The 14,972-nt window shown below is 33.1% G+C and overlaps 3 protein-coding genes across 3 annotated transcripts; 1 reads left to right on the top strand and 2 right to left on the bottom strand.

The window, feature by feature from the left end:
* Positions 1-522: 522 nt before the first annotated feature.
* On the bottom strand, positions 523-3,919 carry LOC108471069 (protein-ribulosamine 3-kinase, chloroplastic). Its single transcript, XM_017772640.2, has 9 exons — positions 3,610-3,919; positions 2,983-3,136; positions 2,747-2,837; positions 2,570-2,644; positions 2,386-2,474; positions 2,093-2,211; positions 1,487-1,627; positions 1,140-1,216; positions 523-748 (listed from the first exon to the last, which is right to left on the bottom strand). Exons 1-9 carry the CDS (start codon positions 3,704-3,706, stop codon positions 602-604), a joined length of 990 nt encoding a protein of 329 aa, XP_017628129.1. The 5' UTR covers positions 3,707-3,919; the 3' UTR covers positions 523-601.
* A 5,715-nt stretch (positions 3,920-9,634) lies between these two features.
* Positions 9,635-10,788, top strand: LOC108471113 (uncharacterized). Its single transcript, XM_017772703.2, has 2 exons — positions 9,635-10,135; positions 10,250-10,788. The coding sequence occupies exons 1-2, from the start codon at positions 9,805-9,807 to the stop codon at positions 10,564-10,566; spliced, it is 648 nt and encodes a 215-aa protein (XP_017628192.1). The 5' UTR covers positions 9,635-9,804; the 3' UTR covers positions 10,567-10,788.
* Positions 10,439-14,605, bottom strand: LOC108472549 (ribosomal RNA small subunit methyltransferase, chloroplastic). Its single transcript, XM_017774092.2, has 10 exons — positions 14,321-14,605; positions 14,078-14,227; positions 13,938-13,994; positions 13,737-13,835; positions 13,442-13,537; positions 13,149-13,233; positions 12,870-12,922; positions 12,621-12,704; positions 12,285-12,395; positions 10,439-12,150 (listed from the first exon to the last, which is right to left on the bottom strand). Exons 1-10 carry the CDS (start codon positions 14,534-14,536, stop codon positions 12,085-12,087), a joined length of 1,017 nt encoding a protein of 338 aa, XP_017629581.1. The 5' UTR covers positions 14,537-14,605; the 3' UTR covers positions 10,439-12,084.
* Positions 14,606-14,972: the final 367 nt, after the last annotated feature.

Here is a 14,972-nt window from a genome sequence, read left to right as displayed (position 1 = left end):
TTGAGGATGGGATCGGCTCATCCACCACATGAGACAAAATGATGCTAGGGTGCACCACTTTTTCAATATTCATCTCAACTGGGTTCTGGAATTGGTAGTTTCTAAATGGGAAGTACTGGCAACAGTGAAGTGGCTGTCATAACCATGATACTTTGTAGGTTCTTGCTCCATTTAGCCTTCAATGAAGATAACCTAACTCCATGTCTCCCACCAGATTATGTCCGTTAAGCCCTACAGTGTGAGATTCTTAGTGTACTTCTTTGGCTCCACAAGAGGAATGGCAGGCCATGTTCGTTGCAAGCCAAGTCCTTGCCTCTTGACCAAACCCGCCAACTTTCTTTTCTTGTTTATCGTTTGTCTTAGCAAGCGTCTGAATTGTAGGTTTGTAATGCTCAAACCAACCTGCTTCATTAAATGATAGCAGATTCATCCATGGCAGCGTGCACCATCATGCAGGCATTGCAGAGAGGAAATCAGCACCATTCAGATAGCATATTGATATTATAGTGACAGTAAAACAAATAAATGAATAGTAATGATCTTTCTCACACAAAAGTTACTACATACAGATTTGTACAAGCACTTTTCAGTCGCGATGTGTCTATGCATTGAGCATTCTAAGATAGTCATCTATAATTGAAATAGCAGATGAGCGGTAACCAGAGCCGAATAGATTGTAGTGATTTAGGTAATGGTACAACAGATAAAGATCTCTCCTCTTTTCAAAGCCTGGCTGTTTAGGCATCACCTGGTAAATGAAAGCAGCATGAGAAAGTAAAATATGAAGCTTGGGTTGCAGTGATGAGATTTTCTACAACCATCATAATGTCATTTCTGGTTAGTAAACTCAACACAATCAAGATTTATAAAGGGTGGTCAATCCTTAAGGTCTAATCTTCAGCAGTTTCACGGGCTGCAATGGCATTGAAATCGAACGTGCTTAGTACAGGTTTCTGCAGGAGGTAGCTGCTATAAAAACCTTTCAATTTTTCAAAATCAAGTGCTAGGGGCCCCGAAAGATATTAACGTCTTCCAATGCAAAGAACAATTACACAGGAATTTGATCATTGTTTAGATCTACTGAAACAGTAATGCTTTAAACAACAAAAAGTCATAAAGCTTTTTGAAAATAACAATACCTCAAAGTAAGAAGTATAGAAAGATCCTCCAAAGCCAGCGCACCATGACATTCCAAATTCAGCTTCATTGTGTCCATCTGTAAGAGGCACAAAGATATACTAAATTATTTCTTTGAGCACCCAACTCCACATGCATTCGTACCGCCACTGATATAATAGATAACTCCACGGTAGTTGGCCTTAAATTCTCTTAGATTGAAGCACAATGTCATCAAAAAGCATATTAGTTCGTTCAGAAGCTCTAGGCTGGCAGGATGCAAAATTAGATCAATTCAAGTCTGAATATATGTACAAAGGAAAAATAAATCTACCAATAGAGTAGTTTATCAACACAAATTGCAACTTACAGTAACAAGCAGGATCAAGTATAACCGGCTCGCCATTCTTGTCAGAAGTGATATTCCCACTCCATAAGTCTCCATGTAACAAGCATGGCTCTATAACAATGTCTTCAAAAAGAGGCGCCATGTTCTTTATCAACCTTTGTCCTGTAAATAAGATTTCCATTTTTATTTGAAAAGTGTATGACAATCTGCTTCAACAAGCTGGTCTTAAAAGTCAATATCTATCTCATTTGATTTGGAATTCCTAAAAGTTGATATTTCGGGTAAGTGTTCGTGGAAAAAAAAAATACACTTCCATATGTTCTTGAACCATCTTGGTAAACTGATACCTTAAGTCGCACTAGTTGAAATGCAACTATAAAGATGCACAAACAACCACAATCAAGGAGATATTCTTGCATAAATCATGCAAGTAGTCTAAAATCGCCGATTAATATGCATGTAAGTTACACGTAATTAATAAATGTAGCCATGGGTATAAATATTCGGGACACCATTTTTCCAATGTAGATAACTCATTATCTGTACCAGAGTATATATGGCAAGTCATGATGTAGAACAGAAAGTACATAAGAGAAGTAGACAGCAATTTAATGGGGAAAGAATAACCTCTTTGGTAAATGGTCGAATCACCGTACTGGTCCTGTGCTAACTTGATCTGGTAACCTAATCTATGCTCTCCATAAAACTGAATCCAATCAGAGCACCAAGTATTTATCTGTGGAGTACTACAAAGGCAGCACATATTCACTCGTTAAAAAAACAAAATCTTAAGCATACAGACCATTTTGAATTCCTCAATACCATCAACGCTAAAATGGCAAAAACAGAAAAATTATTGTATGACAACAGAAGAATGACCAATATGATTGATAACAATAATGGTGTTTCAGAAATTGAACCTGCCGACAGTATTATTAACAGGAAAACCAAAGCCTTTATCTGATTTCCCAGCTTTATGCATTTCAGCTAGCTTCCTTCCCAGCACAGACTAACAGATAATAGACAGTTAGGAGATAAGAGGCAAATCACTATTACTGTTAGCAGTAATTAAAAAAAGGGCGGGGGAGACTTGAACTGGCTCACTTGATTGCTTCGAGAAGAACCGAATTCAATATATTCCATAATGATGTATGATCCACCATTTCGTAAGGGTCCAACCTACAATGCGTAACAAAGTATACAATTTTCCATATAAAAGAATAGCATAAGAGAACTTTAAGAAACCAAAATTTCAGCATCAGAGTAAACTTAGACTCTTACCTTAAAGGGCTTAGGCACACGAATTGTTCGAGTTTCATACATGGCGTCTAAACCGATAGCTTCTGCCTCGAACATTGATGGACCGATACTCCTGATCCATTTTTTGCAACAACATGCAAACGTTCATTCATTTGACAAACAATAATTCATTAAGCAAAAGAAACTACCTAATGCTATAACTTGGATGAATTATGAACGCCTAATACATCAAAAGTTTTGAACTTTGCACAACACACCGATTTGTTTTAACAAAGAAGGAACCAGCATCAGTGTCGTAGCGATTCGCAAGATTGATGCAACCACCACCTACGGGACGAATACCTGTAATTTGGGTGGCTTTTCCTTCGGTGAGAATCCATTCTTGAACAGGATCATCACTCAATGCTGCCACTGTAGAGTAATCATATATTAAGCATTCTCATCCATTGTTAAATTAAGTCCTTTCAAGAAAAAAATTCATAGCACGCAAGCAAAACCCAAAAGTAAAGTTCATAACTCCTACAGACCAAATTTTCAAAAATTTTTCTCAGGCCCTTATATTATTTCCACAAAAAGTCCAAAACTGCCAACGCTATGGACAAATTTTCACTTTCACTCATGAAAAGTTATGAAGATTATTATATTTTGGTCTAAACAGAACCTTAAAGCAACTTCTAGAAGTATCATATATGAAAATCTTTCAAAAGAACATCAAATAAATGGTGGGTAATGGAATCGATTAGTTCTCAAATGAAAAGAAATAACGCATTCAATCAATACAAGGGAATTCCTCAAACCTCCAATGCTTGGTCCTGAAACATCTAAATTCAACCGTAAACAAACAAGTCCTGCAAAAAAGAAAAGGCAATGATAATGTTGCTTACTGGGAAATGGTCTGCGTTTGGTGAAGCCGATTCGAGGAAGACAAGGCATAGACGGTAAAGAAGCGCTGAGAGATATAAGTCCCACGTGTGCCACCATTATCTGGACGCCGGAACACTATAATCTCTCACAGACTGGCAAACAGGTCCTGATAGTGTCGAGTTGTAATTGGGTCTCTGTTTAAAAGAATTTTGATCTGTTTGGATTTGAGGTTAACCCTATTCGTATACAACTTTTGGCCCCAAGTTGTATGACAGCCATACAAGTTTCTCCTTACAACATGCTACAAGGGGAAATTCAAGATTTTTATTTCCCTTTACAATCATTCATAAATTAATATACTAAATTATATCAGACGAAAAAATTATTTTATATAAAAATATTGTTTGAAAATTTATTTAATATGAAGTGATAAAATTATATATAAACTTTATTAAATAAATATTTGATCAAAATTATATAGAAATATAAAAAATAAAAATATCATCATGATAATATTATTTATCATTTAAAAAAAGGTAATATTAGTCTTTTTTCTAATTAAGTTAATGCTCAATAACTCGTGAGACTAATTTATTTAGAGATTTTATAATAAACTAGATTACAACACATTTACACAATAAGTGATAACAATATTATGTAAATAAGAATTTAAAAAGGGCAAAAACACAATCATAAGAATATAACTTGCCTTTTATATAAAAGGATATTGTCGTAACTCTCTAATTAATTTGGTATTTAGTTGACTTATAACAACAAGACAATGAGTTACTTAACATAAACTATAAATTTTATCGCACGTGGAAATAACATGTTTAATATATAGATATATGTCTAAAAATAGTATATAATAAATAACAAAACATAAAGTTTAAAATTAATAATGATAGTAATACGTAGTATATACAAAATTAAAATTAAAAAATAGTTTAAATTGTGAGTAAAAAGAAATTAAATAGGTAAATAAATCATTTTGAGAATAATAAATGCACTTTAATTACTTATCATAGTATTGTCATTTTCTATAACACATTAAAAATTATCATGCTGGTGTTGATAAAAAGAAAATTCAATATTAAAAATAGTATTATAAAAATTTAATATTAAGTTGACTTGTGACACTAACTCTGTACTAGATGGTATGCGCACAAATTGTGGGCGAAAGAGAATATTTTATGTTAAAAATTATTTAATAAGGACTATAAGTGGAGTCAATGATTGGTTCAGGGGGCACGGGAGGCCCCTTGGATTTTTTAGATTTTTTAATTTTATATATAAATTATCATTTATTTTAGGCTTGGTGTCCATATTGTATAACATTTGTCTCCCTTGACCAATTTGTATTTCATATAATTCGCCTCTTTAAGCTATATGGTTATACTTTATATTAACAAAGTATTTTTCAGTTTTTAATTATATAACTTTAATAGTAATAATCAAATATTAATGTATAATTTGTCTTGAAAGACTAAACTTAGAGGACCAATATGGACTTTAAAGCCAAATTCCAAAATGAATTGATTTGCCTCATACCCATATATATTAGGTTAATAACTTAAAGTTAGAAAGATAACCTCACAATTGAGCATCACTATCAGTTTGATATATTCATTGATGGTATCGATTCATTGCTAACAGAAATGAACCAGCAATGAATTTTTGCTTTAATGATGAGGTAGTGGAGTAACTTGTTCTTAGCTTTGATTTAAATCCACGAGATAATTACAAAGCTTTTCAAGTGAGAGATATCTGTAAACTTATGAATGATTTTTATCCAAACGATTTTACATGGCAAGAAAATCTACACATGAAGATTCAATTGAAGCATTTTCAACTTGATGCTCATCGCAGTTGCCGAGTTGTGTCAATTGTTAGTTAAGACAAACAAGTCAAGTATTTATCCTCTTATTAATAGAATTATTCGTCTTGTGTTAACTCTTCTCGTGTCAACTACAACAACTGAACGAGCATTTTCAGCCATGAAAGTTGTGAAGTCAAAGCTTCGTGTAACGCCCCTTACCCGAGACCGTTGCCGGAGTCGAGCATAAGGCACTACTAAACTTATTTAAGCACTTAACCAAATTTAGATAATTTATATAATACTTTTCAGACAAGCTGTCCAACTGTGTCATAGTTGCTAAATAATTCATATCTCGAGTTATAAAACTCGAAATTCAAATCCGTAAATTTTCTCTGAATTTATACTCATATATCTACTTACCAATTTTTTTCTAGAATTTTTGGTCAAGCCAATTAGTACAGTTTATTATTTAAAATCTCCCCTGTTTCAAGGTTTGACTACTCTGACCTTTGTGTATTACGAATCAGATATCTCTCTATACAGAGCTTCAATGACTATGCCGTTTGTCTCTAATAAAACTAGACTCAATAAGGAATCTGTACATATAAAGTATGACTTCTAATTATCTTTGTAAAATTTATGGTGAATTTCCAAAGTCAGAATAGGGGATCCAGAAATCGCTGCCCTGTTTCACAAAAATTTAAACATCTCATAAAATATAGCTCATATACCTGTTTTGCTTCTTCCATATGAAAATAGACTCATCAAGATTCGATTCCATAATTTATTCATTATTTAATTCCATTTCTACTATTTTTAGTGATTTTTCAAAGTCAAACTACTGCTACTTACCGAAAACTGTTTTAGTACAAATATTGTTAACTAGTTTATAACATCTTTACTTCAATTCATTCAAACTCTATACATGCCATATAAATCTTTAAACATAAAACAAAAACTACCGGATTGATCTGAATAGTGTACCCTGTTGTGTTGATCCGATCTACCCACTTCACTTCAAGTCAATCTACATAAAAATATTAAACACACACAAGTAAGCTTATTGAAGCTTAGTAAGCTCATAGGCATATAAACACAAATCATATCAAATATCGTACACAATCATATATCTATTAGTTTAACTATTTCATCCTCCAAATCACAATTTCATTAATAACTCATTGGAATAATTTCCATATGGCAACTCACAATTTAACTCCCTTAGGCCCATTTCTCATTTACTTCATTGTCAAATTAGGGAACAATAAGGAATTGAGTGCTTCATTATCACATTGTCATAGTAAACCATGGACTTTCACATTGATACGCATCACACACGAAGCCATAGCCTTGCTATGGTCTTACACGGTTCACATATCATACCAAGCCATATCCCGATATGGTCTTATACTAATCACATTATCACATTATACCGATGCCATAGCCCAATTATGGTCTTATCTGAGTCACATTATCACATTGCACCGATGCCATAGCCCATCTATGGTCTTAAACGGGCACACTTGTCACATATGTTTCATCAACTCATCGTGGTCACGTAATAGAAGCACTCAAATCCATTGTTCCTACTAATTTGTACTTTTAGTTACACATTATTCATTAGTTAATGCAAATTGATAATATTCATCAACAATAAAATACTTTAACAATCATAATATTTTCATATCAAAACATTAAACTTTGCCATATGAACTTACCTGGACTAATTTGTAAAAGTCGAGAAATTGTGGACTATTCTTGAATTTTCTCCTTTCCACGATTCGATTCGCTTTTCTTGATCTATAATTATAAAATCATTCCTTCATTAGCATCCATTTCAATTCTATTTCACTTCACAATTTATGCTGTTCAAATTTCGAAATTGCACTTTTACCCCAAAATTTACAATATTCACAATTTAGTCCCTTCTCAATTCACCCATCAATTGAACTAATTTTTCTCAATTAACACTTTATTTTATCATTATAAACTATTTCAAAACCTTTTATATTCTTAATTTCAACAGAAACCTTCAATTCACAACTTTTTCACAATTAGGTCCTAAATATCATTTCCTATCAAAATCACTTAATAAAACCACCTTAATATAAAATTAGAACTTAAATTTCATAATAATTCATCATAAAATTCCCTTATCCATCCAGGGTAACTTCCAATTTCACCCATAAAATCAAAAACTAATGAATTCTACAAGTGGACCTAATTGTAAAAGTCATAAAACATAAAATTATCAAGAAAAGTAAGAATTAAACTCACATGATGTAAAATATGAAAACCAGCTTTCTCCAGACCTTCTATGGCGTTTTAGCTGAGAAAATATGAAGAAATGTCTAGATTTTTCAATTACATCATTATTTAACTATTAACTTTTATGCTATTTCCAATTTTGCCCCTTGTTCACATTGTTTTCTTGTTTATTTCATACCCAAACCGTCCAGCCATTAACATTTGGGTCTAATTTCTCTTTAAATCCATCTTTTTAAATACTTAAGCTATTTACTCACTATTTAACAAATTTTGCGCTATTTTCAATTTAGTCCTTTTTAATTAATTAGCCATCCAAACGTTAAAATTTTCTAACGAAACTTTAATACTAACTCAATGACACTCCATAAATATTTATAAAAATATTTATAGCTCGATTTTCAACTTTGAGGTCTCGATACCTCATTTTTGACCCGTTTGACCTAATAAATTCTTTTAATTCACTAATTTCACCATTTCACAAATTCTTCTAAATTCTTACTTGACTCATAAATATTAAATTACTATCTTGTTCAATCTTATTTGTCGAATTTAGTGATCTCAAATCACCATTTCCGACACCACTGAAAATTAGGCCGTTACACTTCGTCAATAGAATGGAGAATGATTTTCTTTTAACTTACTTGGTGACATACATAAAAAAGAGGTAGCTCAAGAATTTTTAACAAATTTTATCGTTGATGAGTTCGATCTTATGAAAAAGCGGAAGATGCAATTTAGGATGCCTAGTATTGAGAAATAGGACTAATGTCAAGTTTTTTTTAATTTAATTTTGGGAATTATAATGATATTTATGAAATTTTTAGTACAATATTTGTTTTTTTTTTGCACATTTTTTAGTACAATATTTGTTTTTTTTGCACATTGGAAAGAAATATTTAATTTTATATAGTGTGATTTTTTTTTCTTTTAATTTTTCCACAGCTTAAAACATTCACTATTTTTAAAAAACATTAAATTGATTAGTTTGATAAGAAAAAATATCCGAGAAGAATTGTCATTTTTTACGTTAAAAAATAGATCATTCAATTTAGAAGATTTGACCCACTTAGAGTAAAATCCTATATCCATCATTGAGTGGAGTGATAATGAACTTAAAATTTTATGTTACTGAACACATGCTCAATTATTTGATTTTTAATTTTCAATTCCTTTATTTAAATATTATATAAAAGTGTGTAAAGAAGCAAGGATCATTATAATAGCATTAATTATTATTTAAGATAAATAATATTTTATAATTTTATAAATGAGTTAGTAACCTAATTAAATGTGTCACCAATTCAATAAAATGCTTAAATAATAATACGTATATATTTGTAAAAACAATATAGGTAAGAAAAAAATTATAAGAAAAAATTGATGTAAAAAGTCGTCACAGAAAACAATAATGAGACTTTGGTTGAATAGTAAAGTTTAAAAATTTTCATGTTTTGAATTCAAGCCTTAATTGGATATTTTTCTTAATTTAAATTTGTTTTCTAATAATTTTTATAAAAAAAGTATGAAAATAGAAAATACCCTATAATAGCATATTTTAATTGTTTAAAATATGGGTTTTTTAGTAAATTATTTGACTAAGTTTATATCAAGTTGATTCATTACATCAATTTAATTATATACTTAAATAATAATATAAATAATATATACAAATGGCTTAGGTGACAACATTTGTATAATATTATTGAAATATATAAAATTATTAAAATAAAACTTTAGTTGAAGTGATAAATAGAAAATTTTATAAATATTGGTACCATGAAATTAAATCTCGTGTTATAAAATTTTTTATTAATTTTATTAAAAATATAAAAGAAATATTATTGTGATAATATAAATTATCATATACATGTATTGATCGAATTGATTCATGACACTTAAATATTAAATATTAGTATAGATATAGATAAGTATAGGTAGATAAATATGGATGAGCATCGGAAATGGAATACATCCCCATATTATTTATTTATTATTTATATATTTTACTATTTTGAGAGAGAGAGTGGATATATTCCAAGACTCAAATGGCGATGGCTGGCTAGTGGCTACACAAGAGTTGACTTGACCCACCCAATAATTAGATCTCAGTTTCCTTTGCTATCAAACTATGGCAATGGCGGATCCAGCACTTCACCATCAAATCCAACCCATCAAAGAAATAGCCATAGACTACACCCCGGAGGCCTGCACCCACTGCCCTGTCTCCAACTCCATCACACTCACCTTTGATCATCGTGGAGGCGCCAGGTGGCGTTCCACCACTCGCTTCCTCTACGGCACTTTCACTTCCCTCATCCAATGCCCTAAAGGCAACACCAGTGGCCTCAACTTCAACATTTACCTTTCCTCACTCGAAGGCGACAAATCGCAAGACGAGATCGACTTCGAATTCCTTGGCAAAGACAAAACTATTGTCCAAACCAATTACTACACGACAGGTTTTTAAGTTTTCAGTATAGTAATACTGATACGTTGATTTCAAGGGTTTTTTTTATTTATTATTACCTTTTTCTTTAGCATTCAAGTACTGTTTTCTATGAATTGTGATGTAGGAACTGGGAACAGAGAGCAGATTCATGATCTGGGTTTTGACTGTTCTGATGGGTTCCATGAATACACCATCAAGTGGAATCCCGATTCTATAGAGTGGGTTATTGATGGGAAGGTGGTGAGGAAAGCAGAAAAGAAGGAAGGTGAGGCAGTTCCTGAGAAACCCATGTTTTTGTATGCTTCAGTTTGGGATGCAAGCTATATTGCTGAAGGTCAATGGACTGGACCTTACATTGGTTGCGATGTTCCCTATGTTTGTCTCTATAAGGATATTCAGGTGCCTGTCTCCACTGCTGTCGAGTGTTCTTGTGATTCGTGATCTGCCTTCTTATTTTCTGCGACTTGTGTTTATCTGAGTATCTTCGTGTTTGTTGGAACTTTTCATTCTCGTACTGATCCTTCAAATTGTGATTTAATAGGATCTTTGGGTTTTGCCTCATTATCTTTTACTCTTTTATCTATTTGTTGTGAGCTGTAATTCGTACTCTGGTTGGTGATGATATTCTCAGTTATGCCCAACGAAATTCATTTTCAATCAGAACCTGGAAATATATATATATAGCTAACGGTCAGAAATGAAATTATTCTTTTTATTTAACGAACAGAAATAGAAATGTTTTGATTCAATGGAAAAGAAGTGCTCGGCAGCCATAAGAAAAACTCATAATAAACCTCCCCAATGTCACAACTGCTTAACACAAGAAAAGCAGCGACTTGCTACCGACATTTCTCTAAGTCTCTAAACTATGAATAAGAAAAGAACAACTACAACAACGTGGTCATGACCGAGGCACAAGGCACCACTAGTGGCGGCAGTTAACAGAGCTAGTATTTTCGCTACATCAAGCAACCCAGATGGCAAAGTTACTTGATGCTATGTTAGATGCTACCCAAAACTCAATTTCCTGCTCCTCTACAGCATCCTTTGCCACTGGTAGCAGCAGAGAACTCTCTCCTCTGCCACTGCCATAAGGATGGCAGGCAGGCAGCAAGCAAAAATGCAAGCCGATGGTGATAATGAAGCCGAGGCCAGGAAAATTTCAAAGACATCAATCCGGGTATAAGTTTTGAGCTTTGAATCTTGCCTACAAGTCTGATGGGCCCAGGGCCGAAACTTGGGAGGAGCAGAACAGAGTGCTTTTCCGTTATTATTATCGAGGAAGTTTGGTTATATTACCTTTTAGTTTATTCAGTTTCCTTCAATTAACAAGAGATTCTTTTGGTCTTTCAACTCGTACAGGGCTTATTCCCTTCATCAAATATAATGCAAAGAAACATCTTTTTTTATTTCTTTGAAAATTTCATTCAAGTATTTGTTTTACTCGTATATTTAACGTTATGGAAGCCCTCCCCATTGGAAGTCAAAAATTAAATAAGTCAAAATATTGCCGAACTTGATGTTATAAGATACAGAGTAGCGAAAAGTACAAGCTCCTCTTCCAAAGCACATTTTCTCTGTACACCGGGTATTAAAGTGTACAGGTAAAATCTGTGGGAATCTTTATAGATGTGTTAAATATTAAGACTATATGAATTAAATATGGGGCGAGCTGTTTGAAGAGAACTTGAAAAGAAGATATGGCAGTCATAACCATCATTACCCTGGATAATACCTTCTGCTGGAGGCACTGCTTTCGAGATGGGACCGTGGATATCAAAATGACTTGTATGGCACTGTCCTCCATTGATGAGTTCATGTTAGATTGTGTTTTTCTTCTTCAAGGTGAACCATGCGATGTACAAGACTGCATTTTGTGCCCATGGCAAATGGCTTTTGCCAAAACTAGCTGTTCTTAGGGCCATTTGCAATGTCTAAACTATTCAGAACTGTGTGGGACTAGACTTTTGCAATCATGTTGTACAACTTCACAAAATCATCTAAGGTGAGCTCCTCAGGTCTTGACTGCATGAATGATTCGCGCATCAATTAGCCCAGTGCAGAAAATCGCAGCCAGGTAAACAATTTTGCATATAAAATAGAAAGGGGGAACTAATTATACTAATAATTAGAAAGTGCCAATTTCCAATGAAACTCACTGTCGTTGGAAGGCCAGCATCTCCAAGAGCTCTTTCTATCTCATTAGATGGGCATATGTGCTGGAGTGATCTCCTCAACATCTTCCGTTTTCCATTGAAAGCAGAATGCACCTATATTTTTAGGTAATAACAGTTACTAAGAAAAGAACTACAGGATGTCACTTAAATTTAAGTACTAATTTAGGTTTTATCATCCAAAAAATATATGAATATCATCTCAAAACAGGTTAGAACTCAAGTTTGAAAGTCTACTTTAAGTTCCTATGGAACTCCACGGAACTATGATGAGTTTTACTAACAATAAGTAAGGTTGCCTCAACATAGGAATCAACCAACCATGGAGAAAAAGCTTTTCGTGGAGGCCACTGAAGGATAGTCTGGTGCTTGTTTCAGCCTAAATGTAACAACAGCTGCATCAACCTACAGAAGCATACAATCGAAGCCTTAGTACCATCCTTTTAGTAAAGTAAAAGATGGTTCAAGCGGTTAGAGAAAGAAGGACCTATTCCAGGTAAAGCTAGATTGGTTTAAGTTGAAGCTCAAAATAACAAAATATGGTGCACTGACATTGGTTAGATAACTTACATTAGGTTGAGGAAAGAAATTTGTTCTTGGAACTCTAAAGTTGTATTCAGGCTCTGAAAAAAAAAAACATAATATAAAGATGATATAAGTTTTTGAAAACAATATTGACCTGGAATACATCAACAGAATTCTTTCCCATTGCATAAAGTTGAAAGCTGAAAAAACCAACAAATTAATACCAAACAAAAGCCTTCAGTAAACCAAAAGCACATGATGCAGTTTAAAAGCAAAGATTAAGTGAACAACGAATTCTAGAGCCACTAAATATTGTAGAAATACCAGAATAAAAATTAACAAAGATGTTGATGGGTCGGTACTCAGATGTCCGCAAAGACAATTCCATCAATCGCACAGCTGTTTCCTCCTGGTATTTTTCAAGCATTAAAGTTAGTAAACCAGTTTGAAAACTAAACCCAAACAGCCAAAAACAATCAACATAGAGAGACAAAAGATTTTAACATATTCAACCTCACATTTCTACCTCATAAAAACATTCGAAAATTTTGATGAAAAATGCTAGTTTTACCATATCAATAAATAAATCAAAAGGTACAAATAAAAACTTTACAGACCTGAAGCAAGAGAACAACTTCAGAGAAAATATCACCCATAGGAAGAAGTAGTTTAATTACATCCGTACTTATGTTAAAGGGTAGGTTAGAAACTACCTGCAAAAAGAACAAGTATAAACTAACAATGGATAAGACTGGCATGTCAAAATTTTTTCTTTTTATTTTTTTTTGGGGGTGGGGGACGATTTATCTATTATTCATAAATCGAAAATCTCTTGATTAGCATTTATCATCAAATTGAAGTCTAAAAATTAATCTAACTTGGCTTCAAATGTAAAAGAAGCACGGTTCTTACTTTGGCACGAATCAAGCTCACGTTCAAAGCCTTTCTATTTTCCAATATTGGAGAAATATGAGAACGAATGTGACATTTGACAAAATCCTCTTGTAATACCTACAAATTTATTTTTTTTCATATAATATTAAACGAGATTCAAAATCCAATGAAGATCATCAATAGAGAAGTAATATTTGTCAGACAATATACTGAATTTACCTTGAACTTATCCGTGGTTTCAAATCTTTCTCTTACAAGATCCACCATATGAGGATCCTACATCACCCAAAAAGAAAAAACTAAGCTATAATCTGTAGTAAAATGTATTTCCAGTAATTGCAACGTAGAAATGAGCGGACCTTTTCGATGGCGAGAACGGTGGCGCCGGAGTTTATGAGGACATTGGTCAAAGAACCAGTTCCCGGTCCGATTTCTAACACCACGTCACCTTCTTCTACATTGGCCGCTCGTGCCAGTTGCTCGTTAATTTCAGGATTCAACATGTAATGCTGCATATATTAAATATTAAGAAATTACTTAGTTTACCAAAGTTAACCCAGTGCATAAAAAACAGGATAGAAAGGTAGGGCGCGTAATTAGACCTGGCCAAGGGATTTTCGTGGGAAGCGACCTTTGGAGTTGAGAGCTTTGAGAGTGGCGTGGTAGTCGTCATATCGGCCCTTCCTCGAAGCGCATACTACATGCAACGATGCTGGTTGGTTTCGTGCGCCGGCGCTGCTTTTGGCCGCCGGGACTGTAGCGGTCGGGAGGGAAGCAATTGGCGGGAGAGAGTGGAAGAGCTGAACCGCAGTGGTCATTTCTTCCTTAGCGAGAAATTTGGAAAATGAAGATTATTTTCGATGTCCTAACTTTTTTAATTCCAAAGTTACCCCATCTTAAATATGAAAACGACCGTTTTGTAACGTCTCTCGAAAGTCAAAACTACCCCTACTTTTAAGATAAATTACACAATTTGTCACCCAACTTTGATAAATTTTTATTTTGGGTACTGAAAATAAAAACAATACAAATTAGGCACTGCCATCAATAATCATTTCATTTTAGTCACTGAACTTTAATAATTTTCATTTTGGTCATTTGTTGTTAATTCAATGTTATTATACTCATTTTAGTCACCTAATTTTAATAAATTTTTATTTTGGTCACTCATTTTATTGTTTTAAAACCTGTTATTATTATTTTTATTTTTAGAATTAATTTTAGTTTTTCCTTAAAAGGAAAAATCTAGGATTT

Source organism: Gossypium arboreum, chromosome 11, assembly GCF_025698485.1.
Source record: "Gossypium arboreum isolate Shixiya-1 chromosome 11, ASM2569848v2, whole genome shotgun sequence".
Classification (NCBI taxonomy): domain Eukaryota; kingdom Viridiplantae; phylum Streptophyta; class Magnoliopsida; order Malvales; family Malvaceae; genus Gossypium; species Gossypium arboreum.
This window is presented reverse-complemented; position numbering and strand designations above follow the sequence as displayed.

Excerpts from the sequence above, each read along its gene's own strand:
- LOC108471069 (XM_017772640.2), bottom strand. The coding sequence starts at position 3,706 with ATGGTGGCACACGTGGGACTTATATCTCTCAGCGCTTCTTTACCGTCT. Across the intron at positions 2,475-2,569 it reads GTTCTTCTCGAAGCAATCAA|TCTGTGCTGGGAAGGAAGCT; the intron begins GTGAGCCAGTTC and ends ATTATCTGTTAG. Across the intron at positions 2,212-2,385 it reads GTTAATAATACTGTCGGCAG|TACTCCACAGATAAATACTT; the intron begins GTTCAATTTCTG and ends CTGCCTTTGTAG.
- LOC108471113 (XM_017772703.2), top strand. The coding sequence starts at position 9,805 with ATGGCAATGGCGGATCCAGCACTTCACCATCAAATCCAACCCATCAAA. Across the intron at positions 10,136-10,249 it reads AACCAATTACTACACGACAG|GAACTGGGAACAGAGAGCAG; the intron begins GTTTTTAAGTTT and ends ATTGTGATGTAG.
- LOC108472549 (XM_017774092.2), bottom strand. The coding sequence starts at position 14,536 with ATGACCACTGCGGTTCAGCTCTTCCACTCTCTCCCGCCAATTGCTTCC. Across the intron at positions 13,995-14,077 it reads CCGTTCTCGCCATCGAAAAG|GATCCTCATATGGTGGATCT; the intron begins GTCCGCTCATTT and ends TGGGTGATGTAG. Across the intron at positions 12,705-12,869 it reads ATTTCTTTCCTCAACCTAAT|GTTGATGCAGCTGTTGTTAC; the intron begins GTAAGTTATCTA and ends ATGCTTCTGTAG.